Source organism: Notechis scutatus, chromosome 7 (genome assembly GCF_049901735.1).
Source record: "Notechis scutatus isolate UNSWTSFEM ecotype Mainland chromosome 7, rNotScu1.2, whole genome shotgun sequence".
Lineage (NCBI taxonomy): Eukaryota > Metazoa > Chordata > Lepidosauria > Squamata > Elapidae > Notechis > Notechis scutatus.
Window position 1 is genome coordinate 23,194,372 of NC_142015.1, and position 20,219 is coordinate 23,214,590.

The 20,219-nt window shown below is 45.6% G+C and overlaps 1 protein-coding gene across 12 annotated transcripts in view; it reads right to left on the reverse strand.

Annotated features, from left to right (window-relative positions):
• GRAMD1B (GRAM domain containing 1B) overlaps positions 1-20,219 on the reverse strand; it is a 130,319-nt gene that overhangs the window by 58,760 nt on the left and 51,340 nt on the right. The window contains exon 1 of one of the 12 annotated variants that reach the window (XM_087970127.1): positions 18,536-19,176. The exons of the other annotated variants lie outside the window; for them this stretch is intronic. Within the exon in view, the coding sequence (XP_087826253.1) occupies positions 18,536-18,852 (317 nt within the window). The 5' untranslated portion in view covers positions 18,853-19,176. Of the gene's footprint in view, positions 1-18,535; positions 19,177-20,219 lie in introns of those variants that run through there. 12 annotated transcript variants of the gene reach the window in all.

A 20,219-nucleotide genomic window follows, 5' to 3' on the forward strand; every position in this document is an offset into this window, starting at 1 on the left:
TGGGACCATCTGCAACAAAGTGGTGCTCACATTGCAGCCCTGGTCAAAAGGGCCCAGCAGAGATTATGCTACCTGAGACTTCTCAGAAAACAACAACGGAATGAAAAACTGCTGGTAACTTTCTACCGCTGCACCATAGAGAGTATCTTAACTTACTATACCTGTGTCTGGTTTGCCAATTGCACAGAGGCAGATAGGAAAGAGCTCCAGAGGGTGAACGTCATTGCCCAGAGGATCATTGGTTGCCCTCTCCCCTCTTTGGAAGAGCTTCATAGCTCCCGCTGCCTTAAGAAAGTTCAAAACGATCTCAAAGATCCATCTCATCCTGGGAACCCTTTTTTGGAACTATGACCATCTGGCAGACGGTACAGGATAATAAAAACAAGGACCAACAGCTTCTATCCCAGGGCAGTAGCTCTGTTGAATTCTACTGTATAGTGCAATATTAATGCAATATCAGGGGTTTTCACTTCGGTGTGTGGCGTGTGAGGGATGTGTGTTTGTGTTTATTTTCATAGTCATCAATTGTACACTGAAGAAGGTATTTAATTTCATTGTACGAGGTGCCATGACAATAAAGTAAACTAAATTAAACTAAACAAGCCACGTATCGACATGTTAAGTGCAAAGCACAACAGGGCCCTTCCTGGTTAAGAACATAATCTAGGATTAAGCGAAGGTCATCTCCCTCTGTGCAGGGAAGGGAGACAAAAAGAAACTGATTAGTTCTCGTTAAAGATGCAGGCCTCCTCACAGACAGTCCTCGACATACGACCACAATGGAGTCCAAAATTTCTGTCGTTGAGTGAGGCAGTTGTTCAGTGAATTTTGCCTCACTGTAGGACCTTTCTTGCCACCGTTATTTAAGTGAATCATCAGTCACAGTTGATAAGTTAGTAACCTGGTTGTTAAGTGAATCCTGTTTGTCCAGTAATGTTGCTTGTCAGAAGGTCACAAAAGGGGATCCCATGACCCCGGGACACTGTGACGGTCATAAATATGAACCATCACTAAATGAACTGTTGCAAATTGAGGAATCTCTTCCAGGGATCCATCCACTGTACCAAGTAGAAATATAGAGTAGAGTAGAGTGGAGTAGGAATATAGAATGGAATGGAATGGAATGGAATGGAATGGAATGGAATGGAATGGAATGGAATAGAATAGAATAGAATAGAATAGAATAGAATAGAATAGAATAGAATAGAATAGAATAGAATAGAATAGAATATAGAATAGGGTAGGGATAGAAGCAGAGAATACAATAGAATAGGGTAGGGTAGGGTAGGGTAGGGTAGGGTAGGGCAGGGCAGGGCAGGGCAAGGTAAGGTAGGGTGGAACAATAGAGTAGAGTAGAGTAGGATAGGATAGGATAGAATAGAATAGAATAGAATAGAGTAGAATAGAGTAGAGTAGAATAGAATAGAATAGAGATAGAATAGAATAGAATAGAATAGAATAGAATAGAATAGAATAGAATAGAATAGAATAGAATAGAAGACTTGGAAGGGACCTTGGAGGTCTTCTAGTCCAACCTGCTGCTTAGGCAGGAAACTCTATACTCATTTCAGACCAATGACTGTCAAATCTCTTCTTAAAAACCTCCAGTGTTGGAACACCCAAAATTTCTGGAGGCAAATTGTTCCACTGATTAATTGTTCTCACTGTCAGGGAATTTCTCCTTAGTTCTAAGTTGTTTCTCTCCTTGACCAGTTTCCATCCATTGCTTCTTGTCCTGCCTTCTGGTGCTTTGAAAAACACTTTGACCCCCTCTTCTGCAATGATTATCTTCCCTCTTTCTTACACCTAAGCACAATTAATATATTTAAGTCACACATCGCTACCATAACATATATAGTCATCTTACAGGAACCACACACTCCCAGTGCAAATGTTATCATTCCAGAACAGTTCACCCCACTTCCCCATGTGACAAAGTTCACCCAACATCCGATGACGGCGGCAGCTCCAAATGCGGAAGTGGCAGCTCCAAACATGATGGCGGTGCTCCAAATGGCGGCGGCACTCCAAACACGGAAGTGGCAGCTCCAAACGTGGCGGCGGTGCTCCAAATGGCAGCGGCACTCCAAACACGGAAGTGGCAGCTCCAAACGTGGCAGCGGAATGGGCAGAAGGGACAGCAACAGCGGCGGGTGCCAAAGGTCTTGGGTCTGCAGCAAAGGTTTTTGGTGGGAGTAGGGAGCTCTGTGCGCTTCGCCATGATCACCCGTTAGGAGCGGCTGGTGGTGAGGCTGCCCACGGGGCACTCTAGATGAGGATGCAAGGGGGGGAATTAAGTCACCCCCGAAAAGACAGCCTAGCCGTTTTTTCGGGGCTCAAAAAAATATAAGACCCGGCCTTATTTTATGAGAAACACGGTAATTGTCTCTGATAAGAACAGCCTTGCCAAGGTTGTGCAAGGCAGCCAAGAACACTAGATAAAGTTACTAAGACATATTTCAAACACAAAGAGTCTCCAAACACCAACTAAGATACTCCGAACGTCCACAAGGCTTGAGTGCAAAAACTTCTTTGCTTCCTGCAAAGAACACCAGTTTCTCAGCTGGCTTTTATCTCTTAAGGGAGGGGCCATTACCTTGCAGCCTTACTCCTCAATCGCCCATGCTGCTGCAGCTGCTCTTTCCTTCAAGCAGCCCTGTGTGCACACTCACTGGGCACAGGCTCCTCGGGGGCCTCTTCATCACTGCAACCAGCCTCCACAATCTCCGAAGGCAGCATTCCACTCCCTGATGGTCCTGGCCCCATCCCTGCATCACAGGTAGGCTCCTCATCTAAGTCCTCGCTCTCCGAGACCTCAGCCATCCATACCTGCTGCCGGTGAACCACAACACTTCCCACCAAAGTGGCCCCTATTTTTCTACTTGCATTTTTACATGCTTTTTGAACTGCTAAGTTGGCAGAAGCTGGGACAAGTCGCGGGAGCTCACTCCATTATGCGGTGCTAGGAATTCGAACTACCAACCTTTCTGATTGACAAGCTCAGCGTCCTAGCCACTGAGCCATCATGTCCCTGTTATAGAGGACTAGGAACTACTTAAAACATCTGTGGCCCTCTTCTTCGAACTTAATTTGGGTTGGTGAACAAATCCAAACGTGGTTCATTCCTTCAGTGACTTTCCATCTGCCCTATTTGTTCATTGGGTACATTTTTATTCCTTTATTCATTTGTATCCCGACTCTTATTTTTACAAATAACTCCGGGTGGCAAATGTACCCATTGCTCCTTCCTCCGGCGTGAGGAGGATTGGGCTGAGAAAGGGACATGGCCCAAAGTCACCCAGCTGGTGTTCCGATCCAGCTCCCCAAACACGACAAACCCTCTGACATGAACTCAAAAGATTCCTTTATTAGGAATGCTGGCAGCCCCAGCAAAAGGTTTATCTCGCAGGCTAACAAGTCTGTCCATCTGGAAGATAAATAGTTGTCTGCCACAGCTATTCCTCTTTATCTCCTGCCTTTTATCCCCAGAGCTAGGGTGGAGCTTCGCTAGCAGCGGTGGCTCATCCTTCCCAAGGACCGGCCCATAGATTTCCACTGCTCTCCTCTCCACTGCCTTCTGCACATCCTCCCATCAGGCACTGGACCCAGCTCTTCTTCCTCTTCCTCATCAGCCACCTCCAGACCTGGGGGCTGTTGTTTCTCCATTTGAGGGCTGACGGATGGCCCAGGCTCCACCTCTGTCTGTCTGTCCGTCTCTCTCTCTCTCCCTGTCTGACAACTCCATTCCCTTTTCCCCCTCAAAACTTCCCCCAACTCCCAGATTGCCCTGAAGCTGACCCTGACTTCCATGCCTCCTCCTCCTCCTCCTCCTCCTCTGATTTGGCTGCTGGAGGGGCCGGCGGCCGACAGGCCACAACAGCTGGCTTTCATGGCTAAGGTGGGACTAGAACTCACAGCCTCCCACTTCTAACCAACAGCCTTCACCAGTAGACCAAGGGTCTTCAAACGTGGCAAGGTTTAAGACTTGTGGACTTCAACTCCCAGAATTCCTGAGCTAACATGACTGGAGGAGGAGGAATTCAGGGAGTTGAAGTCCACAAGTCTTAAACCTTGCCACGTCTGAAGACCCCTGCAGTAGACCAAACTCTGCAGCTTAGTTAGAAAGCTTGTTTTGAGGGGGGCGGGCATTGGTTTGTGAGGGCACAATTCCTGCCACCGACACAGAAAGCAGGCGAACGTTTGCACAATGGCCTTTGAGCCACATCTCCCGCCCTTCCAACCTGCCTTTGGTATGCTGTTCTACAGCACGTTTTACACATTTATGACATTGGGCTCCTTGACAGAAGATGCTTAAACATCCATCTCACCTCCCCTCCCCCAACGGATGCATAATCAGAAAACAGCACACGCTCCATAAACAGGAAGGAATCTTGCAAATGGTCTAAAAATTAACCTTAAGTATATACCTTAGGTCCAACATGCAGCAAAGCCTGGTTAGCAAGAGACAAGGGCCTAGCCAGAGTGCACAAACAGAAATCATTGATTTGATTCAATTATTATTTTTTTTGTCTCTCTCTCTAGGCATGGAAATGGATTGCAAATTTATTTTTGCATGTTTTTCGTCTTCCCAGAACGGCCTTTGCAGGCAGCAAAGTTGGACCCTGGAATGGGTATATATATCTATTCTCCTGCAACATCGAATGCACATCGTTTTGGCACTCGCCAAAGAGGAAACCAATAGGGGTTCTGCAAGGCCCACTGAATTTCTGCAACCATGTGCAGCTTTGTGTCCAGATAGATGGGGAGGGGGGAGAGGACAGAGTAAAAAAATGCTTATAGTAGTATTGGCGAGGTACAAACTGCTGAGTAAGCCTCTCTGGCGTATCTTTAGAATTGTACAAAACAGAAGCACGAGCATCCATGCACAAATGCAGACGTTTAAAAAAAAAAAAGCTGAAAACATCTACTTTTTGCAACCATCGTGGTAAGCCAGCGAAGAGGATTTCATAAACACAGGGTTGGGTTTTGTTTTGTTTTTCTAAAAGAAAAAAGGAGGAAAAAAAGCTTCTTTTAAGAATGAAGCGATATCAAAAACCCTAGCAAAAATTTTCAGAACAGCTTTAAATGAATTTAGAATTTAATCAATGATACCCTTGAAATGAAGCGTTTCTTCAGTGAGGCCTTCTATAGGCCAAAGTTACTGCCTGTTTGAAAGTTTAGAACAGTTTTTCCACTAAAAATAAAAATTGGGTTTCTCAGTGGCTTCTATTAGTTATTTATTTATTTGTGTTATCTGTGTATCTGCATCAAATTTGGGGCTGCCATATTCTAACTTCCGGCCTCGGGAGTCTGCACTGCCCACGAATAAAAATATACCCAAAAATCTTTGAGGCGGATGACTTTAGAATAAAATGTATTTGGTCATAATATTACTTAGTAAATATTTGTAAACCAAGGTTATTCATATGTTCAACGTACAAGAAAAGATCTATTAGTTTCTCTTTCTGTTTTTGTTTTCAGATTTTGTATCGCTTCCATTTTTACGGATTGCTTCAGTTTGTTATTACTGCGGTACGCTGCTTCTGTTTGGTACAATTTTAAAACAAAGGTTATTTTTTTAAAAAACACATTAAAACCCACCACCACATTCAAAATATACAATATATAATCCATAAATTCAATTTAAAAAGAACCAAATGAATAAAGCAGCAAGCAGCACTATCTCTAATCTCCCTGGAAGAGGCCTATCTTTGCCGGCTTCTCCACATCTAATAAAAAAGAAGTGGAGAGAATAATCTAACTTCCAAGGGAGGTTGTCCCACAGAACTGGTGTCACAATTAGAAAATAGCAATAGCAATAGCACTTAGACTTATATACTGCTTCATAGTGCTTTACAGCCCTCTCTAAGCGGTTTACGGAGTCAGCCTCTTGCCCCCAACAATCTGGGTCCCCATTTTACCAACTTTAGAAGGATGGAAGGCTGAGTCAACCTTGAGCCAGTCAGGATCAAACTATTGGCAGTTGGCAGAATTAGGTTGAAATGCAGCAATCTAACCATTGCACACTATAGAAGGGAGGGAGGGAGGGAGGAAGGGAGGGAGGGAGGGAGGGAGGAAGGAAGGAAGGAAGGGAGGAAGGAAGGGGAAAAGGAAGAACAATAGCCCTTAGACTTATATACTGCTTCATAGTGCTTTACAGCCCTCTTTAAACGGTTTACAGAGTCAGCCTCTTGCCCCCAATAATCTGGGTCCTCATTTTACCAACTTTAGAAGGATGGAAGGCTGAATCAAACTTGAGCCTGGCGAGATTCAAACTGCCAAATTTCAAGCAGCCAGCAGTCAGCAGAAGTAGCCTGCAGTACTGCACTCTAACCACTTTGTCACCATGAGTTTGCTGGTCTTTAGCTCCTGCCTTGTTGAATGTGAGAGCTACCGCAAGTTCCTGCTAGAAAGAACATCCCAGATGACCTGTTCTGATTGTAGAAGATGGCCTTGGAGACATCTGGTTGTCAAGGGTGGTGGAGACATCTCCAAGACCTCCTTCTGCAACCACCACAGGTTGAGAGCAGACCTTGAGATAGCCCTCCAAACCTGAGAATGGCTTAAAATGCCCTTGTGAAGAAGACATTCACTGCCAGTTAAGTTGACCTGACCCAGAGTGGAGCAAGGAACTTGTGATAACCCGATAAACAAAATTGTTGATAGTCACTGACCAAGTTTGAAAGATAGTATGGCGATCGTGTTGACCTTAGTAGGAAGGCGTATTTCAGAAGGTCATCCAGATGGGCTTATCAAATACATTCCAATATCATACTACTGCTTAACCTATCTCTGCCCAAGTCTTTTCTTTGTATGCATGGGGCCAAAGATTTATAAATTTTGCTTTTGCTTTTGTTTAGCACTGCTTAGCAAGAGGCTAATGCTCTGCGGGGAGCACAGCGCATGCTGTTTTATGGTTTGTACCACTAATAAATTTATATTGTATCTTCAAAATGAGTGGGGTTGTTTCAGGTGAGCCCCATTTTGGCCACAACATGAGGCATTATAGTTCAAACTAGCACTCTTGGGTTGCACTTGGAAATCAGTGCAAATACACAGCCTTAGTTTTGCAAGCATGGTCGAGAAAGGAGACAACAAACCAAGATCCCTAAATAAGCCAGGTTCCTACTAATGGAGACATGATGTAGTATGGAAGAGGAGTGTTCCCAATGTCTACCCTATCGCACCATGCACGCAAGAAACAACAACAATGTTCTAGAATCCCTGATGATCTGTTTGCACAAACTCAACGAGACCTAAATCACTAGTAGGGAACTATAGGCCCTTTACGACTTGTGGACTTCAACTCCCAGAATTCTGTTCCCTACCTCTGGCAATAAATCAAATCAACTGTCCTGCTTACTCTTAGAAGCAGTTCATCTGATAGTTAAGGAAAGAGTTTTCCTGCCCCAAATTTACCGCCAAATTGGGTAAACACAAATTGGGCCTTCTCCTCCGCAGGAGAAAAGAAAAACAGACATGCTGAGAAGATACAGAATTTGAAGGATGCCCGTCTCAGGTGCCACAACTGCACACAGCCACAACTGAAACCTGCCAACTTAAGCAGCCCTCTTCTGAACCTCTTTTGGTGGTTTAAGGCAGGGGTCTCCAACCTTGGCAACTTTAAGCCTGGAGGACTTCAACGCCCAGAATTCTCTCAGCTTCTCGCAGATTTGATCAAAAGTATAGGAAGTACCAATAAAGGAGAATATCTGTCGCTCAGGGATGGAATGAGGATTCCTTGGTGCCCTCTGAGCTTGGTGGTTTTCTTGCAGATGTTTCATGACCCAAATGAGTAACATCATCAGTGTTAAAAGGGAGGCTTGTGTAGTGGAGGAGGAGGAGGAGGAGGAGGAGGGGGAGGAGAATTGTGGCTTCCTTGGTGCTCCCTGAGCTTGGTGGTTTTCTTCATGACTCAAATGAGTTACATCATCAGTGCTAAAAGGGAGTGGGGCTTGTGTAGTGGAGGAGGAGGACAAGGAGAAGAAGAAGGGGAGGAGAATTGTGGTGTCCTTGGTGCTCTCTGAGCTTGGTGGTTTTCTTGCGGACGTTTCATAACCCAAACTAGGTAACATCATCAGGTCTAGAAGAAGCCTGAATGAGAGCAAACTCCACTCCCTTGTAGCACTGATGATGTTGCCTAGTTTGGGTCATGAAATGTCCACAAGAACACCACCAAGCTCAGAGAGCACCAAGGACCCCTCAAAAGAGGAAGTCTTAAAGCTTTGGAAAGGAGCTTGGAATAGTCAAACGTTGCAGGACAAACGTAAGCTAAACTTTGCAAGTTCTTCACCAAATGAGCTCAACATCTTGATCCCGATAGCAAAAGGAAAGAGGTGGGTTCACAAAAGGTAGATATCAGGCCAACCCTGGAAGGAGAAATACCTCTTCTCCCAACTCATATCAGAGAAGGTCATCTCCCTAAGTTTATAGAGAGGTTTATACCCCCAATTTATTTGAAGGAGTAGCATCCTGTTCTACCTGAAACTTCAAGGAAGGGTGGATATTTGAGAAAATATGTTGTATAATATCTCCGGGAAATTTCAGTTAGAGAATCCAGGTCAAGACTTTTGCAGGCAATTATCTCAATTTATTCCACTGTATCTCTCTAGTAGCGGGAGGAATATAGCCGGATTTCACAAAAAGAGAACTTGATAGCAAGACAACTGGAATCAAAAGATCAGGCAAAAATGACAGGCGCACACAACCAGGACCCCTTGTGAACAATCTCAAACAGAAGCTTTATTACTAGTCACCTATGTTATCAGAATCTCACCAAACTGGTTACATTTATTTGGGAATGGCCAGGTAAGGTTTCGGGGATTCTGAAGTTGGTCAGGCCTGTGCCACTTTCTCCAGTGCAAGGACTCTAAGCTGGCACCCTTCTTAACACCTCCCTCCATTCTAGCTGGAGATTCCACCACAAATGAGCATATTTTAAAAATGTGTCTCTGTGTTTATGTGTCTGTCGTTCCTATCCATCCATCCATTCATGAACCCACCTACCTGCCCACCTACCTGCCTGCCTGCCTACCTATTGTGGGAAACTCTCCCTCAGAAGAATGAAGAACAAAATCTGAAGGGAGGCAGAAACCAATACCAGTCTTCCTGCCCCAAGCAGAAACTGAGGAGGCCAGCTTTTAGAAATGGAGATTGGGTAATCCATTCAGAAATACTGGGTCAGGCAGAAACTCCAGATAAGCAATACAACTAGGCAACCAAAAGGTTGACAAGATTAGCTCAGACAAACACCTAGGATTTACATCCCTCCTTTTGCCTATACACCAGCCATGACCCCTACAGGACCCCATAGGAATCCAGAAGGTATAAAACCCACCCACTCTCAATTCCATTTTGTCAGCTGTCCCAGAACCACACGCTGCTGGTGGTTCTGCTTCATCAATAAACCGATTTTCTTTCTAATCAGCCTACATTTTATTCCCGGATTGGAACTAGACCTGGATTTTTCTTCCAACATTACCTACTTGGTTTGTTTCCCCAAAGTTTTTCCACTGTACATTTTCCAGGGCCATCTCATTGCTAAAACTTCTCCAAACCAAAGTTCTTCAGATGTGTTAAGATTTCAACTACCTTAATTCTCATGGTTGGGAGTGAAGGGAATTATGATTCCACACATCCCAAAAAAGCCCTTAGTTGAAGAAAGGCATTGTAAGAACTCACCGCTTTTTACAAAAATGACGCTGAGGATTGGAAATCCTCTCGCAACCTTTTTTGGGGGGAATAGATTTGTTCACCTGAAGGTTTCCATCATGATAGACAGCCAACTTTTATCCTTGCATTCTCCCCGGCTGACAAGCTAACGCCTACTTTATCACATATTGAAATGTTCTGCATTTCAATGTGAAGCTTCTGGGGGACATGACAGGACACGTTTAATTATGGAATATTATCATCTTATCATTTTTAAAGTGGGCCATTGGCTGTGGAGGAAACTGGGGAAGGGCAAAGTCAGGTTGGGCAGAGCAGGGAAGAGGTAGAAAAGGGGAGAGGGAATTCAGAGGAAGACCCAGGCCCACCCCCTCTTCATCCTAGGGCACGCAGGGAGGAACGGAGAAGGGAGCAATGTGGGTTGCGTGGCTTATGAGGGAGGAAAGGGCCCTGATTCCCTTCACAAGGCCTACCTGGGGAGGGAGTTTAAAGGAGACGCAGTTTGGGAGGTGTTTTTGTCGGAAACAAACATTGAGTTTATCTGATGTTGGCTGCTGTTATGTGAGTTTCTGGCATCCTCCCAATTGATTTGATTTACTACCGTGTTACTTCACTTCTGGAACTCCTTATCTTGCCCTGCTGGATTTATTACCTTATCTTGCCTTGCTAAATTCATAGTTTAAAGTTTTCTGTTTATAATGTTTTGGACTGGAATATCTGTAGTCAAAGGCTGTTGCAGGTTCCTGGGAGAGTTTTTCTCCAGACCGGAAGGTAACCGGAACATTGGGGGCAAAGTTGGAGCTAATAAAGAGATCCTACTTATTATTCTGGCTGTGTTGCCTTTGTGCCATGCCCCGGGTCATCACACCAGATTCCCAATCCCTGGATGAAAATAAATGCTGTTTTATTCAGTGTCTGAAAGCTAATGCAAAGTGCCCCCCAAAAGGACCTTCAAAAATAATTTAGAAAAGATGTTTCTGTAGGGATGCAATCTGGGTGCAGCTCTTTAAAGTGTTAGCATCTTTTCCAATGATCGTTCAGCTGCCCAATAGGATCCCAAAGAAAGATAGGGCTGCTTTAAAGAGCTGTTGCCAAGATCGATCCAAAGCACATTTTCTGGGATTGAATCTGATGAGCGGAACTAACCTATTGACAGTGTCCCAACTAACAAACTCTAACCCAATAAACTCTGAGACAAGAATTTCTCAAAGTTCTATTTTATTAGACTTGTCATTTTGGCACATCTGCAAAAGAACTTCAAAGATCCATCCCCTGCACCCACCAGTCCATCACATAGTCCAATCAAATAATTGTCCCAACTGGAGACCTTCCTCCAGACACTCCCTTCCAAGTGCAGAGCAACACGTCCTTGACTTTCTGAGAAAGAATGTTGTTGAGTCTAATCTTCCACCTCACTACAAAATCCCCCCTCCCAAATTCCCAGGCACTGAATTTGGCAGCCTCCAAGCTTCCGAGTAAAATATGGTTTCCAAGGCTGTACATTTCCACACCTATACATTTGCAGGGTGTCCAACCTTGGCAGATTTGTGGACTTCAACTCCCAGAATCCCATGGCTGGCTGGGGAATACCGGGAGTTGAAGTACACAGGTCTTAAAGTTGCCATGGCTGGAGACCCCTACTATAGAGCAACATAATTCTCGTATCCTGTTAAGGCTGGACACATTAAGGAGGACTTAAGGGCTCCTCTGCGTAAGGAGGACACATTATCTTAGTTGGAGGAGGAACCAGAGAAGTTTAAAAGATAAGTCTTTAAATACACCCAACAGTGGTGGATGAGGACTGTGAACATGTTTTGAATTTCAAACCTGAAGGGGAGAGGAAATATCCACCAGCCTACATTGATTTCATAGAGCAAATATAATTTGCATTGGACCTGAGATCAGAAGGAGTTTTGAGGGCACTTGAGGACAATGAAGGTCCTTTTAGATCAGCGATGGGAAGAGGAAATGAAAGAGACTTATATGAGCACCAATGGTGACAGTTCATTAAAAAAAAAAAAAAAACACCCTATTCTCCAGACAGGAATTCCTGGCAGGAGTCATTTGAGGTTATTCCTTCTCTTTTGCTCAATTAGTCAAGAGCTAGTCAATTTCAGTAATTAGGGATTTCTTTTCCCCAAGATGCCCCCCGTTTAATGCAGACCAGTAGATTATTTTTATCCCCAATCATCTAAGACCTACAGAGGAGTTTTGCCCTCTTTAATTACTGTTTTTTAAAATCAATAACCAAGACAAGAGTCGCTATTCAGCTCACTCTAGAAAGAAATCAAGAGGCCGACATTCGTGTATGGATCACCTTATGAACTGTTCTCTAACTCCTTCCAAAATTTAAGCCGTACGCTCTCGGCACTGGATCACAATTTGCACATTAATTCTGCTTTAAAGATCACTGAACAGGGAGTGGGATTAAGACGCAGACCTGTGATTTAAGATTAAATTTATCCCTGGCTGGAGCAAATTTTGCAGCCTAGCGTTGCTTCAACAAATGGTTTGGTTCTTCTAAACAACAACTGAAATCCAATCATTTTTAGATTAGGTTTAGATTGTCCAGAAGCTATGGGACAACTAGGTTTCAATATGTAAGAGGCATTTGATAAATATCTGAGAAATATTTCTGCATGCACTAAGCCAAGTTACGTGCCATATCAACCTCCTCTAAAATCTATCATGGTTAGAAAATGGAGGATTCCTGGTTTTCTAAGTTCGTAATCAAGTGTCCATTAAGACACAATTTAAATATTTCTGGTTTGCTGAGCAAGTGACAACTGGTTGGTTTGTACAATGAAGAAACCATGGTTTCCTAAGCACAACAGATGCGTCCACACAATACACTGCCAAAACTAAAGAAACTGTGACAACTCATTAGGATGTGTAAATGGAGTCTAACTGGTTCAGTCAAGTTATCCCAAGGGTGCTTTTTCAAGAGGCAACTGGACTTTGTGGTTTTAACCAAAGGACTGGATTTTGCAGTTACACCAGAACAGCTACAATTTGTAGATCTCCTCACAGCCACAGAATCAGGGATAATAAACAGGCAGGAAAACCCAAAGTACATATAGACTGGGTGAAACCAGGCTTGATAGCAGTAACTGTGAGTGGGATCTTGGAGTCTTAGTAGACAACTAGCTAAATATGAGCCAACCATGTGCAGTGGCAGCCAAAAAGCCAATGCAATCCTAAACTGCATTAACAGAGGAATACAATCAAGATCAAGTGAGATGCTAATACCACTGTATAAAGCTTTAGTAAGACCACACCTAGAGTGTTGCAAAAGATGTGGTTACCACATCTTTTACTATAAAAAAGATGTTGAGACTCTACAAAGAGTGCAGGGAAGAGCAACCAGGATGATTAAGGGGACTGGAGGCTAAAACATACGATGAACGGTTGCAGGAGCTGGGCCTGGCTAGTCTAGTGAAGAGAAGGACCAGGGGAGACAGGATAGCAGTCTTCCAGTATTTGAGGAGCTGCCACAGAAAGGAGGGGGTCAAGCTATTTTCCAAGGCACCTGAAGGCCAGACAAGGAACAATGGATGGAAACTGAACAAGGAGAGATTCAACCTGGAAATAAGGAGAAATTTTCTGACAGTGAGAACCATCAACCGATGGAACAGAAGTTGCCTTCAGAAGTTGTGGGAGCTTCATCATTGGAGGCTTTCAAGAAGAAACTGGACTGCCATCTGTCAGAAATGGTGTAGGGTCTCCTGCTTGGGCAGGAAGTTGGACTAGATGACCTACAAGGTCCCTTCCAACTCTGTTAATCTGTTATTACCCCCTCCACTCTTAAAAGTCTGTGAGAAACTGGCAGAACCAGAAGAAGAACAATTCAGGAGGAAGGTATCTGCAGCCCTCGTTCAGTGCTAACACTCTCCCTTCCAACCTCACCTTCAAGAAAGGAGAGCAGTAGAAAGAGACCTAAACATCACCGTCCTTACAGCTGATAAAGGAAGGTGTACAGTCATCCTGAACACAGATGACTGCAAGGCCAAGGTGAACCATCTTCAGAATTGGTACGTATGAGACTCTGAAGAGAACCCCCCCCCCACCAGCAAACCAGAAAGTCCAAATACCTCTGGATAAAGCACCTTTGGGACAACCATGACCTGGATGACTGAGAATCTCCATAGACATTTATAGGTGGCCTCAATGGCTCTCTAAAAAGGATGCAAATGACCAGCTGTCTGCAAGGAGTCTAAATCCTTCCATTCCCCTCCATGCAGTCAGAGCTGAAGAAGCTTCTTGGATGAGAAGCGAAACGTCTTCAGGGAAAAGCCAGGAAGTCCAGATGCCTCTTGAAAAAAGCACCTTTGGGACAACTATGACCTGAATGACTGAGAATCCCCACAGACATCAAGTCAAGTTATTAAACTCCAGAAGGATTTCTAATATCAAAAGTAGGAAGATTCTGCTTATGAGTTTCGGATGTTTGTAATTTGCAAACAAGTAGTTTCACACAGGAAGTTGCACATACAAAAAAAAAGAACCAGGGATTAGAAGTAAATTACCACTAACCACCACAAAGCAGAATCAGGGCCAACTGAAAACCAATTGTTTCCCTGTCATCTGTTTTAGTTTTAAAGGGTAAGAAGAAGTCTGGCTCCTTATAATTCACTTTTCCCAAACTATTTTTTTTTCTTTTTAACTTGCTGTGGAAATCTCTTCACTAGATAGTAACAATAAATGCAAGTAATTGTTTTTAACCTGTCAGGCTGAGAAAAAGAAAAAAAAGATACCATAGAGTAATCAACATTAAATTAAAAGTATCACTTTACAATCCTTTAGAGAAAGAAAGAAACATTTGATGTAACTCTTTTGAACAGCAATTGGTCTATCCCATTTGTGGCCTGAGATTCCCTGAAGTTCAGGGTAGCAGATATAAAATTAGATTATTCCACGTTCACAAGCTTCCAATGGGATAAATTAAACTGTTATTTGAAATAGTTGGGGGATCATTTTTGTTTAATTATTTTACAGGGTCACACAGTGCATCTATGGGCAATGTACAGCAAAAGCAATAATCTCCAAAATAAACACACTATATATATAAAAAAGTAACTAATATATACAATGGTGACTGAACATGATAAATAAACTTAGGGATGTCCCAAATCCATCTTTCTGGTGAGTTCTGCACACATACTACAAACCCTCTTTTCATTAAAAAAAGCCACCACCAAAACAAAACTGATCACATATAATAATTATATTCCAATCTTTGAAACATCTTGATCCAACAAGAGCCTTCCAAAATCACTAGGAATTATTCTGGCACAACCTTTCCCTCCTCTCCCTCTCCCCCTCTCTCTCTTCTCTCTCCCACTCTCTCTCTTCGCCCCTCTCTTTCCCTCTCTCTTTCTGTTTCCCTTCTCTCTCTTTCTCTTTCCTTCCCTCTCCCTCTCCCTCTCCCTCCTTCTCCCTCTCTCTCTTTTCTCTCCCTCTCCCTCTCTCTCTTTCCCCCTCTTTCCGTTTCCCTCTCTTTCCCTCTCTCTCCCTCCCTCTCTCTCTTTTTCTCACTCTCTCTTCCCCTTCTCTCTTTCTCCCATCTCTTTCCCCGTCTCTATTTCTCTGTTTCCCTGTCTCTCTCCTTTCCCTCCATCCTTCCCTCCCTCTCTCTCTCCCTCTTTCTTCTTCTCTCTCCCTCTCTTCGTCTCTCTCCCTCTCTCTCCCCCCTCTCTTTTCTCTCTCTTTCTCTGTTTCCCTCTCCCTCTTTCCCTCCCTCTCCCCTTTTCCTCTCCCTCTCTCTTCCCCTCACTCTTTCTGTTTCCCTCCCTCTCTCTTTCCCTCCCTCTCCCTCTCCCTCCTTCTCTTTCTCCCTCTCTTTCCCTCTCTCTTTCTGTTTCCCTCTCTCTCTCCTTCCCTCCCTCTTTTCCCCCTCTCTCTCTCACACACACACACTTTTCCTCTTTTTGCCATCCCCAAATTCTCAAGAGATCCCCAAAAGCGAAGATGGGCCTATTTCAATGGAGCTTTCCAAGAACATCCTGGTTGAACTCAACCACTCTTCACCCTCCTGCCACCAACCAGAGAGAGGGCTGGTTGTATCCTTCAATATGCTGGATATTTAATCAGGACATTGTCTTTGTGAAAAGGGAAAATCAGAGTCAGAAAAAGGTGAAACTTAACCCATAAAACTGAAATATAAGTTTTGGAATTCTAGTTCTAGAAAGATTGTGGGGAAGGGGAGACACACAAGACCCCCCCAAAAAATGTGCTGTGAAGAGGCTTAAGTAGTAACACAGTGCCCTCTAGCATTCTTCGATCAGAGTCCTTGTCAAGCAGATGCAAAAATTGTTCTTCTTTTCTCTCTTTCTCCCTTTGACCAGAAATCCCCTAAATTCTGCATGCATGTACCATTTCTCTCCAGTCTCCGTCTCAAGCCCCCTGATCCGGGGAATTAAATCCCAACTGTTCTACAATCCTAATCCCTTTCAATACAGGTTTGGATGTGAGCAAATGAGGCTATTATATAAATAAGTGCTTTTTTTTTTTTTTAATGAACAAGGTTCCAAGCCCGATGCAAAACACACTTGGGGTGTGTAATAAAAGTCTTGTTTATCCAGAGGTTGTTTTTTCCCCCCGATTCCCGAGCGGTATCTAATGCTTCATTCATTCAAGTCCTTCTGTCTGTCTATCCCTGCATGCGTGTGTATGTCCATGTGTCTCTGTATATGGGTGTTCATGTGTGTTTTCAAAGCATCCCTTGTTCACCCCGAAAAAGTTGTATCAGGACACATTCCAAAAACGCCTGCATTTTATTCTTCTCGCTGAGTACATCATCAGGGCATCTACCTCTAACAAAGGCATAAAAGTCTAATTCTATAGGTCACTAATTCGAGAGGCCCAGTAAATCTCAACCTTGCCACAAAGTCCATTACAAGATGGAAAGTTTCCAACTGGGCTTCCAAAGAGAAGAAACCCCTTTGGCTCTTTCAATGGCCTTTTCATATAAAACAGAAAAGATATATGCAAATAACACTCTGGAGTAAATTTTAACAACATGGCACAGTCTGTCTTTCTTTCTTTTTCTTTCTTTCTTTCTTTCTTTCTTTCTTTCTTTCTTTCTTTCTTTCTTTCTTTCTTTCTTTCTTTCTTTCTTTCTTTCTTTCTTTCTTTCTTTCTTTCTTTCTTTCTTTCTTTCTTTCTTTCTTCTTTCTTTCTTTCTTTCTTTCTTTTTCAAATCTCTGCCTCCTATGATAGAAGTATCTCACTCCACCGCCTTCTAATTCATGGACACAAATAGGCAACACTTATTGCATTTTACTTAGTCCTTTCCTCTCAACCAACTCCTCTTGGAGCCCGATGCATTTTGGGGTTTTCCATTGATAAGGGCAGAGATGCAAACGGTGCCATCCTCTAAATCAGGACTTGTATAATAAGAAGATGGGGGCACCATAGGGCACAAGTGCTTTTTTAAAAAAGTTTTATTGTACTTTTCCACAATTACAAATCTCTCGTGCATTCTTTACAACATTTTCACATATCTGCATAAATACATCCATATATACTTTTAATTCTTATTTCTATTGTCTAACCAGCTATACCACTTATCCCAGACCGTATAATATTCTGATTAACACCTGGGGCATGTTTAACGGGCTAAGAAAATCCGTATTTATGTATTTAATTCCACCCCCCCCAAAGGGTGGCTGTCCTTGTACCCCTTCACGACAGAAGCACAAACCAACCCAAGCAGTAACTTGCAACAACTGGGTGTTTACGCAATGCCTGCCAAGGGTCACCCACTCGTCTTTTTTGCAACATGCCAATGGAATTTGGGGCAGACTCAGAAAATGTGGATGGAGAGAGACTGAAGACATGTCTGGTTCTGAAGCAATCTGGGAAATTATTACATTATATCATATCAGGATTTCTTTGGGGGAGGGGGACTATCTGAATTCTCCAAACTTATGCAAGCAGGAGGGGGGAAAAACGTCAAGGGACCCAGAAGAGCAATTATGAAGTGTTTTTTTTAATTCTCCCTTTCTTTCTTTCTTTCTTTCTTTCTTTCTTTCTTTCTTTCTTTCTCTTTCTAAAAAAAGAAAAAGCTTTCCCAAGCACAACGTCGAGAGAGATCAACATAAAGCCACTTGGTCAGTTGCTCCTCTCACCCCGCACAATCCGGCGCAACCCAGCCTTTGCCCCCAGCCCAACCCCGACGTCCACCACTCCAAAGCGCAACCCACCGAACGTGCCGCGCGAGACGGGGGAAGCTCGTCCTCCTCTCCAGCGCAGCCTTGGGACGGGTCCAAGGAAGGGCATCTATCTGTGCAAGGCTTCCGAGGAGTAAAGCGGGGTGGTGGGGGGCAAGAAGAAGGCGCATCAGCAAATGGGGCAACTTTTCTCCGGGGCGGGGAGGGTCGGAAGGCGGCAGAGTCTGGCTTTTAACCTGGCTAGCAACCTCCCCCCAACCTCTTTCCAAAGGGATGGGGTGGAAGGGCGATGGTCGGGGAGGGGGAGGGACACATGAGAGGTGTGGCAAGCAGCAAGACAAGGCTTCAAGAGGAGGAGGAGGAGGAGGAAGAGGGGGAGAGAGAGGGAGGGAGGGAGGCGAGGCGCGCCACTGCGCCAGCATCCCTTACGCAGACTTCGCCCAGCCGGCGGAGCATCCATGCCCAACGTTGCGGGCTCCCCTTCTCCCAACATCCTCCTTCCTCCCTGCCTCCCTCCGCCCGGGAGCATCTCCCCACACTGCGGTGAAGCTCTCCTCCATCCTCCCTCCCTCCCTCCCTCCCTCTCCTTCCCCCCCACCCTCTACACCCTGCAGGGTCGGGACTAATGCGGTGGGGGGGGAGGCGACCCCTCCCCACCCTCCCTTCCCCTCCCTCCCCTTCCCCTCTGGCTTTACCAGGCGAGCTTGAAGCCTTTCATCAGGACCGTCACGAGCAGGCGCTGCCCGGCTCCTTGGCCAGCCCCGGATGCCTCCGGCGGAGCGGCTCCCAAGACATAGTGGACCAGGCCGGGCAAGCGGAGGCTGCCGTTGCCGCTCTTCCCCCCGCCGCCGCCGCCGCCGCAGATGCGCGCAACCCCGCCGCGGCTGGAGGAGCCGGTGGAGCCGGGCCAGGAGAGGCCGCTGGGGCGCAGGCGTGGACGGCGGCCGGGCACGGGCTTGGCAGAGCGCGGGCAGCCCGGGCAGGCCAGCGAGGAGGAGGCGGCGGAGATCATGCCATGGCGGGGGCCGCGCCGAGCTCCCGCGGGACGCCGCTTGGTCGGGCTACCCAACCTTCTCCTCCTCCTCCTCTTCTCCTTCTTCTCCTTCTTCTTCTTCTTCCTCGGGGCGCCCCGGAGCAGCGCGGCTGGCCTGCCCACTCACCCGGCCGGCCGGCCGGCCAGCCCTCTGCCCGCCCTTTAAAGGCGCCCGGCCGAGGCAGCCAACCGGAGTGGCAGCAGCCGGCGCCAGCCGGCCATGAAGAGAGGCCGAGCCGCACTGGCCCCCGCCGAAGGGAGGGACGCCGCCGCCGCCTCGCTGGCTCAGCCTCCGCCCGAACTGCTCTTGCCAGGCCGGCGGCCGTCCGGGGACCGGCGGGCGCGCGCGCACGGCAATTCCGGGATCCAAAGCGGGCGGGGAGGGAGGGGAGGAAGCGAGAGAGGGAGAGGGAATGAGGGGGAGGGAATGAGATAAAGAATGAAAAAGAGAGAATGGGAAAGAAAGAAAGAAAGAAAGAAAGAAAGAAAGAAAGAAAGAAAGAAAGAAAGAAAGAGAGGGAGGGAGGGAGGCAGGGAGTGAGAGAGAGAGAGAGAGAGAGAGAATGAAAGAATGAGAGAGAGAAAATGAGAGAGCAAGAACGAGATAGAGAATGAGAAAGAAAGAAAGAGGGAGAGAGAATGAGAGAGAGAGAGAGAATTAGAGATAGAGAAAATGAGAGAATGAGATAGAAAATGAGAATGAGAGAGAGAAAATGAAAAGTGAGAGAGAATGAGAGAGAGAGAACGAGAGAGAATGAGAAAGAGAGAGAGAATGAAAATGAGAGAATGAAAGGAAAAATGAGAGGATGAAAGAGAGAGAGAGAAAATGAGAGAATGAAAAAGAGAGGGGGGAATGAGAAAGAGAGAGAGAGAAAATGAGAGAATGAAAGAAAAAATGAGAGAATGAAAAAGAGAGAGAAAATGGGAGAGAATGAAGAGAGAGAGAAAATGAGAGAATGAAAAAGAGAGGGGGGATGAGACAGAGAGAGAGAGAAAAAAAATGAGAGAGAAAATGAGAAAGAGAGAACGCGCGCAACCTAGCCGGCAATGGTTGGAGCCCGGAGATGCGCGCCGGATGCGCTCGGGATTGGGCTGCGTCCTGGCGCGCCCGCCCGACCGCGCTCGGCCCCAGGCTTGCCGGCTTGGATCGGGACGCAGGCGGCGCTTTTTCCCCCACCCTCGGGCCCGGCTGCGATGTTTTCCTTGGGGGCGCGGGGGAGAAGGTGGGGCGAGAGGCTGGAGTTTCCTTGCCAAAATGGGAGGGGAGGGTCGGGGGTCGAAAGGGGGGGACGCCTGGGCGCTGAAGACCCTGCGTGGGGAAAAGGCTGGAAAGGGGAGTGAAAAGC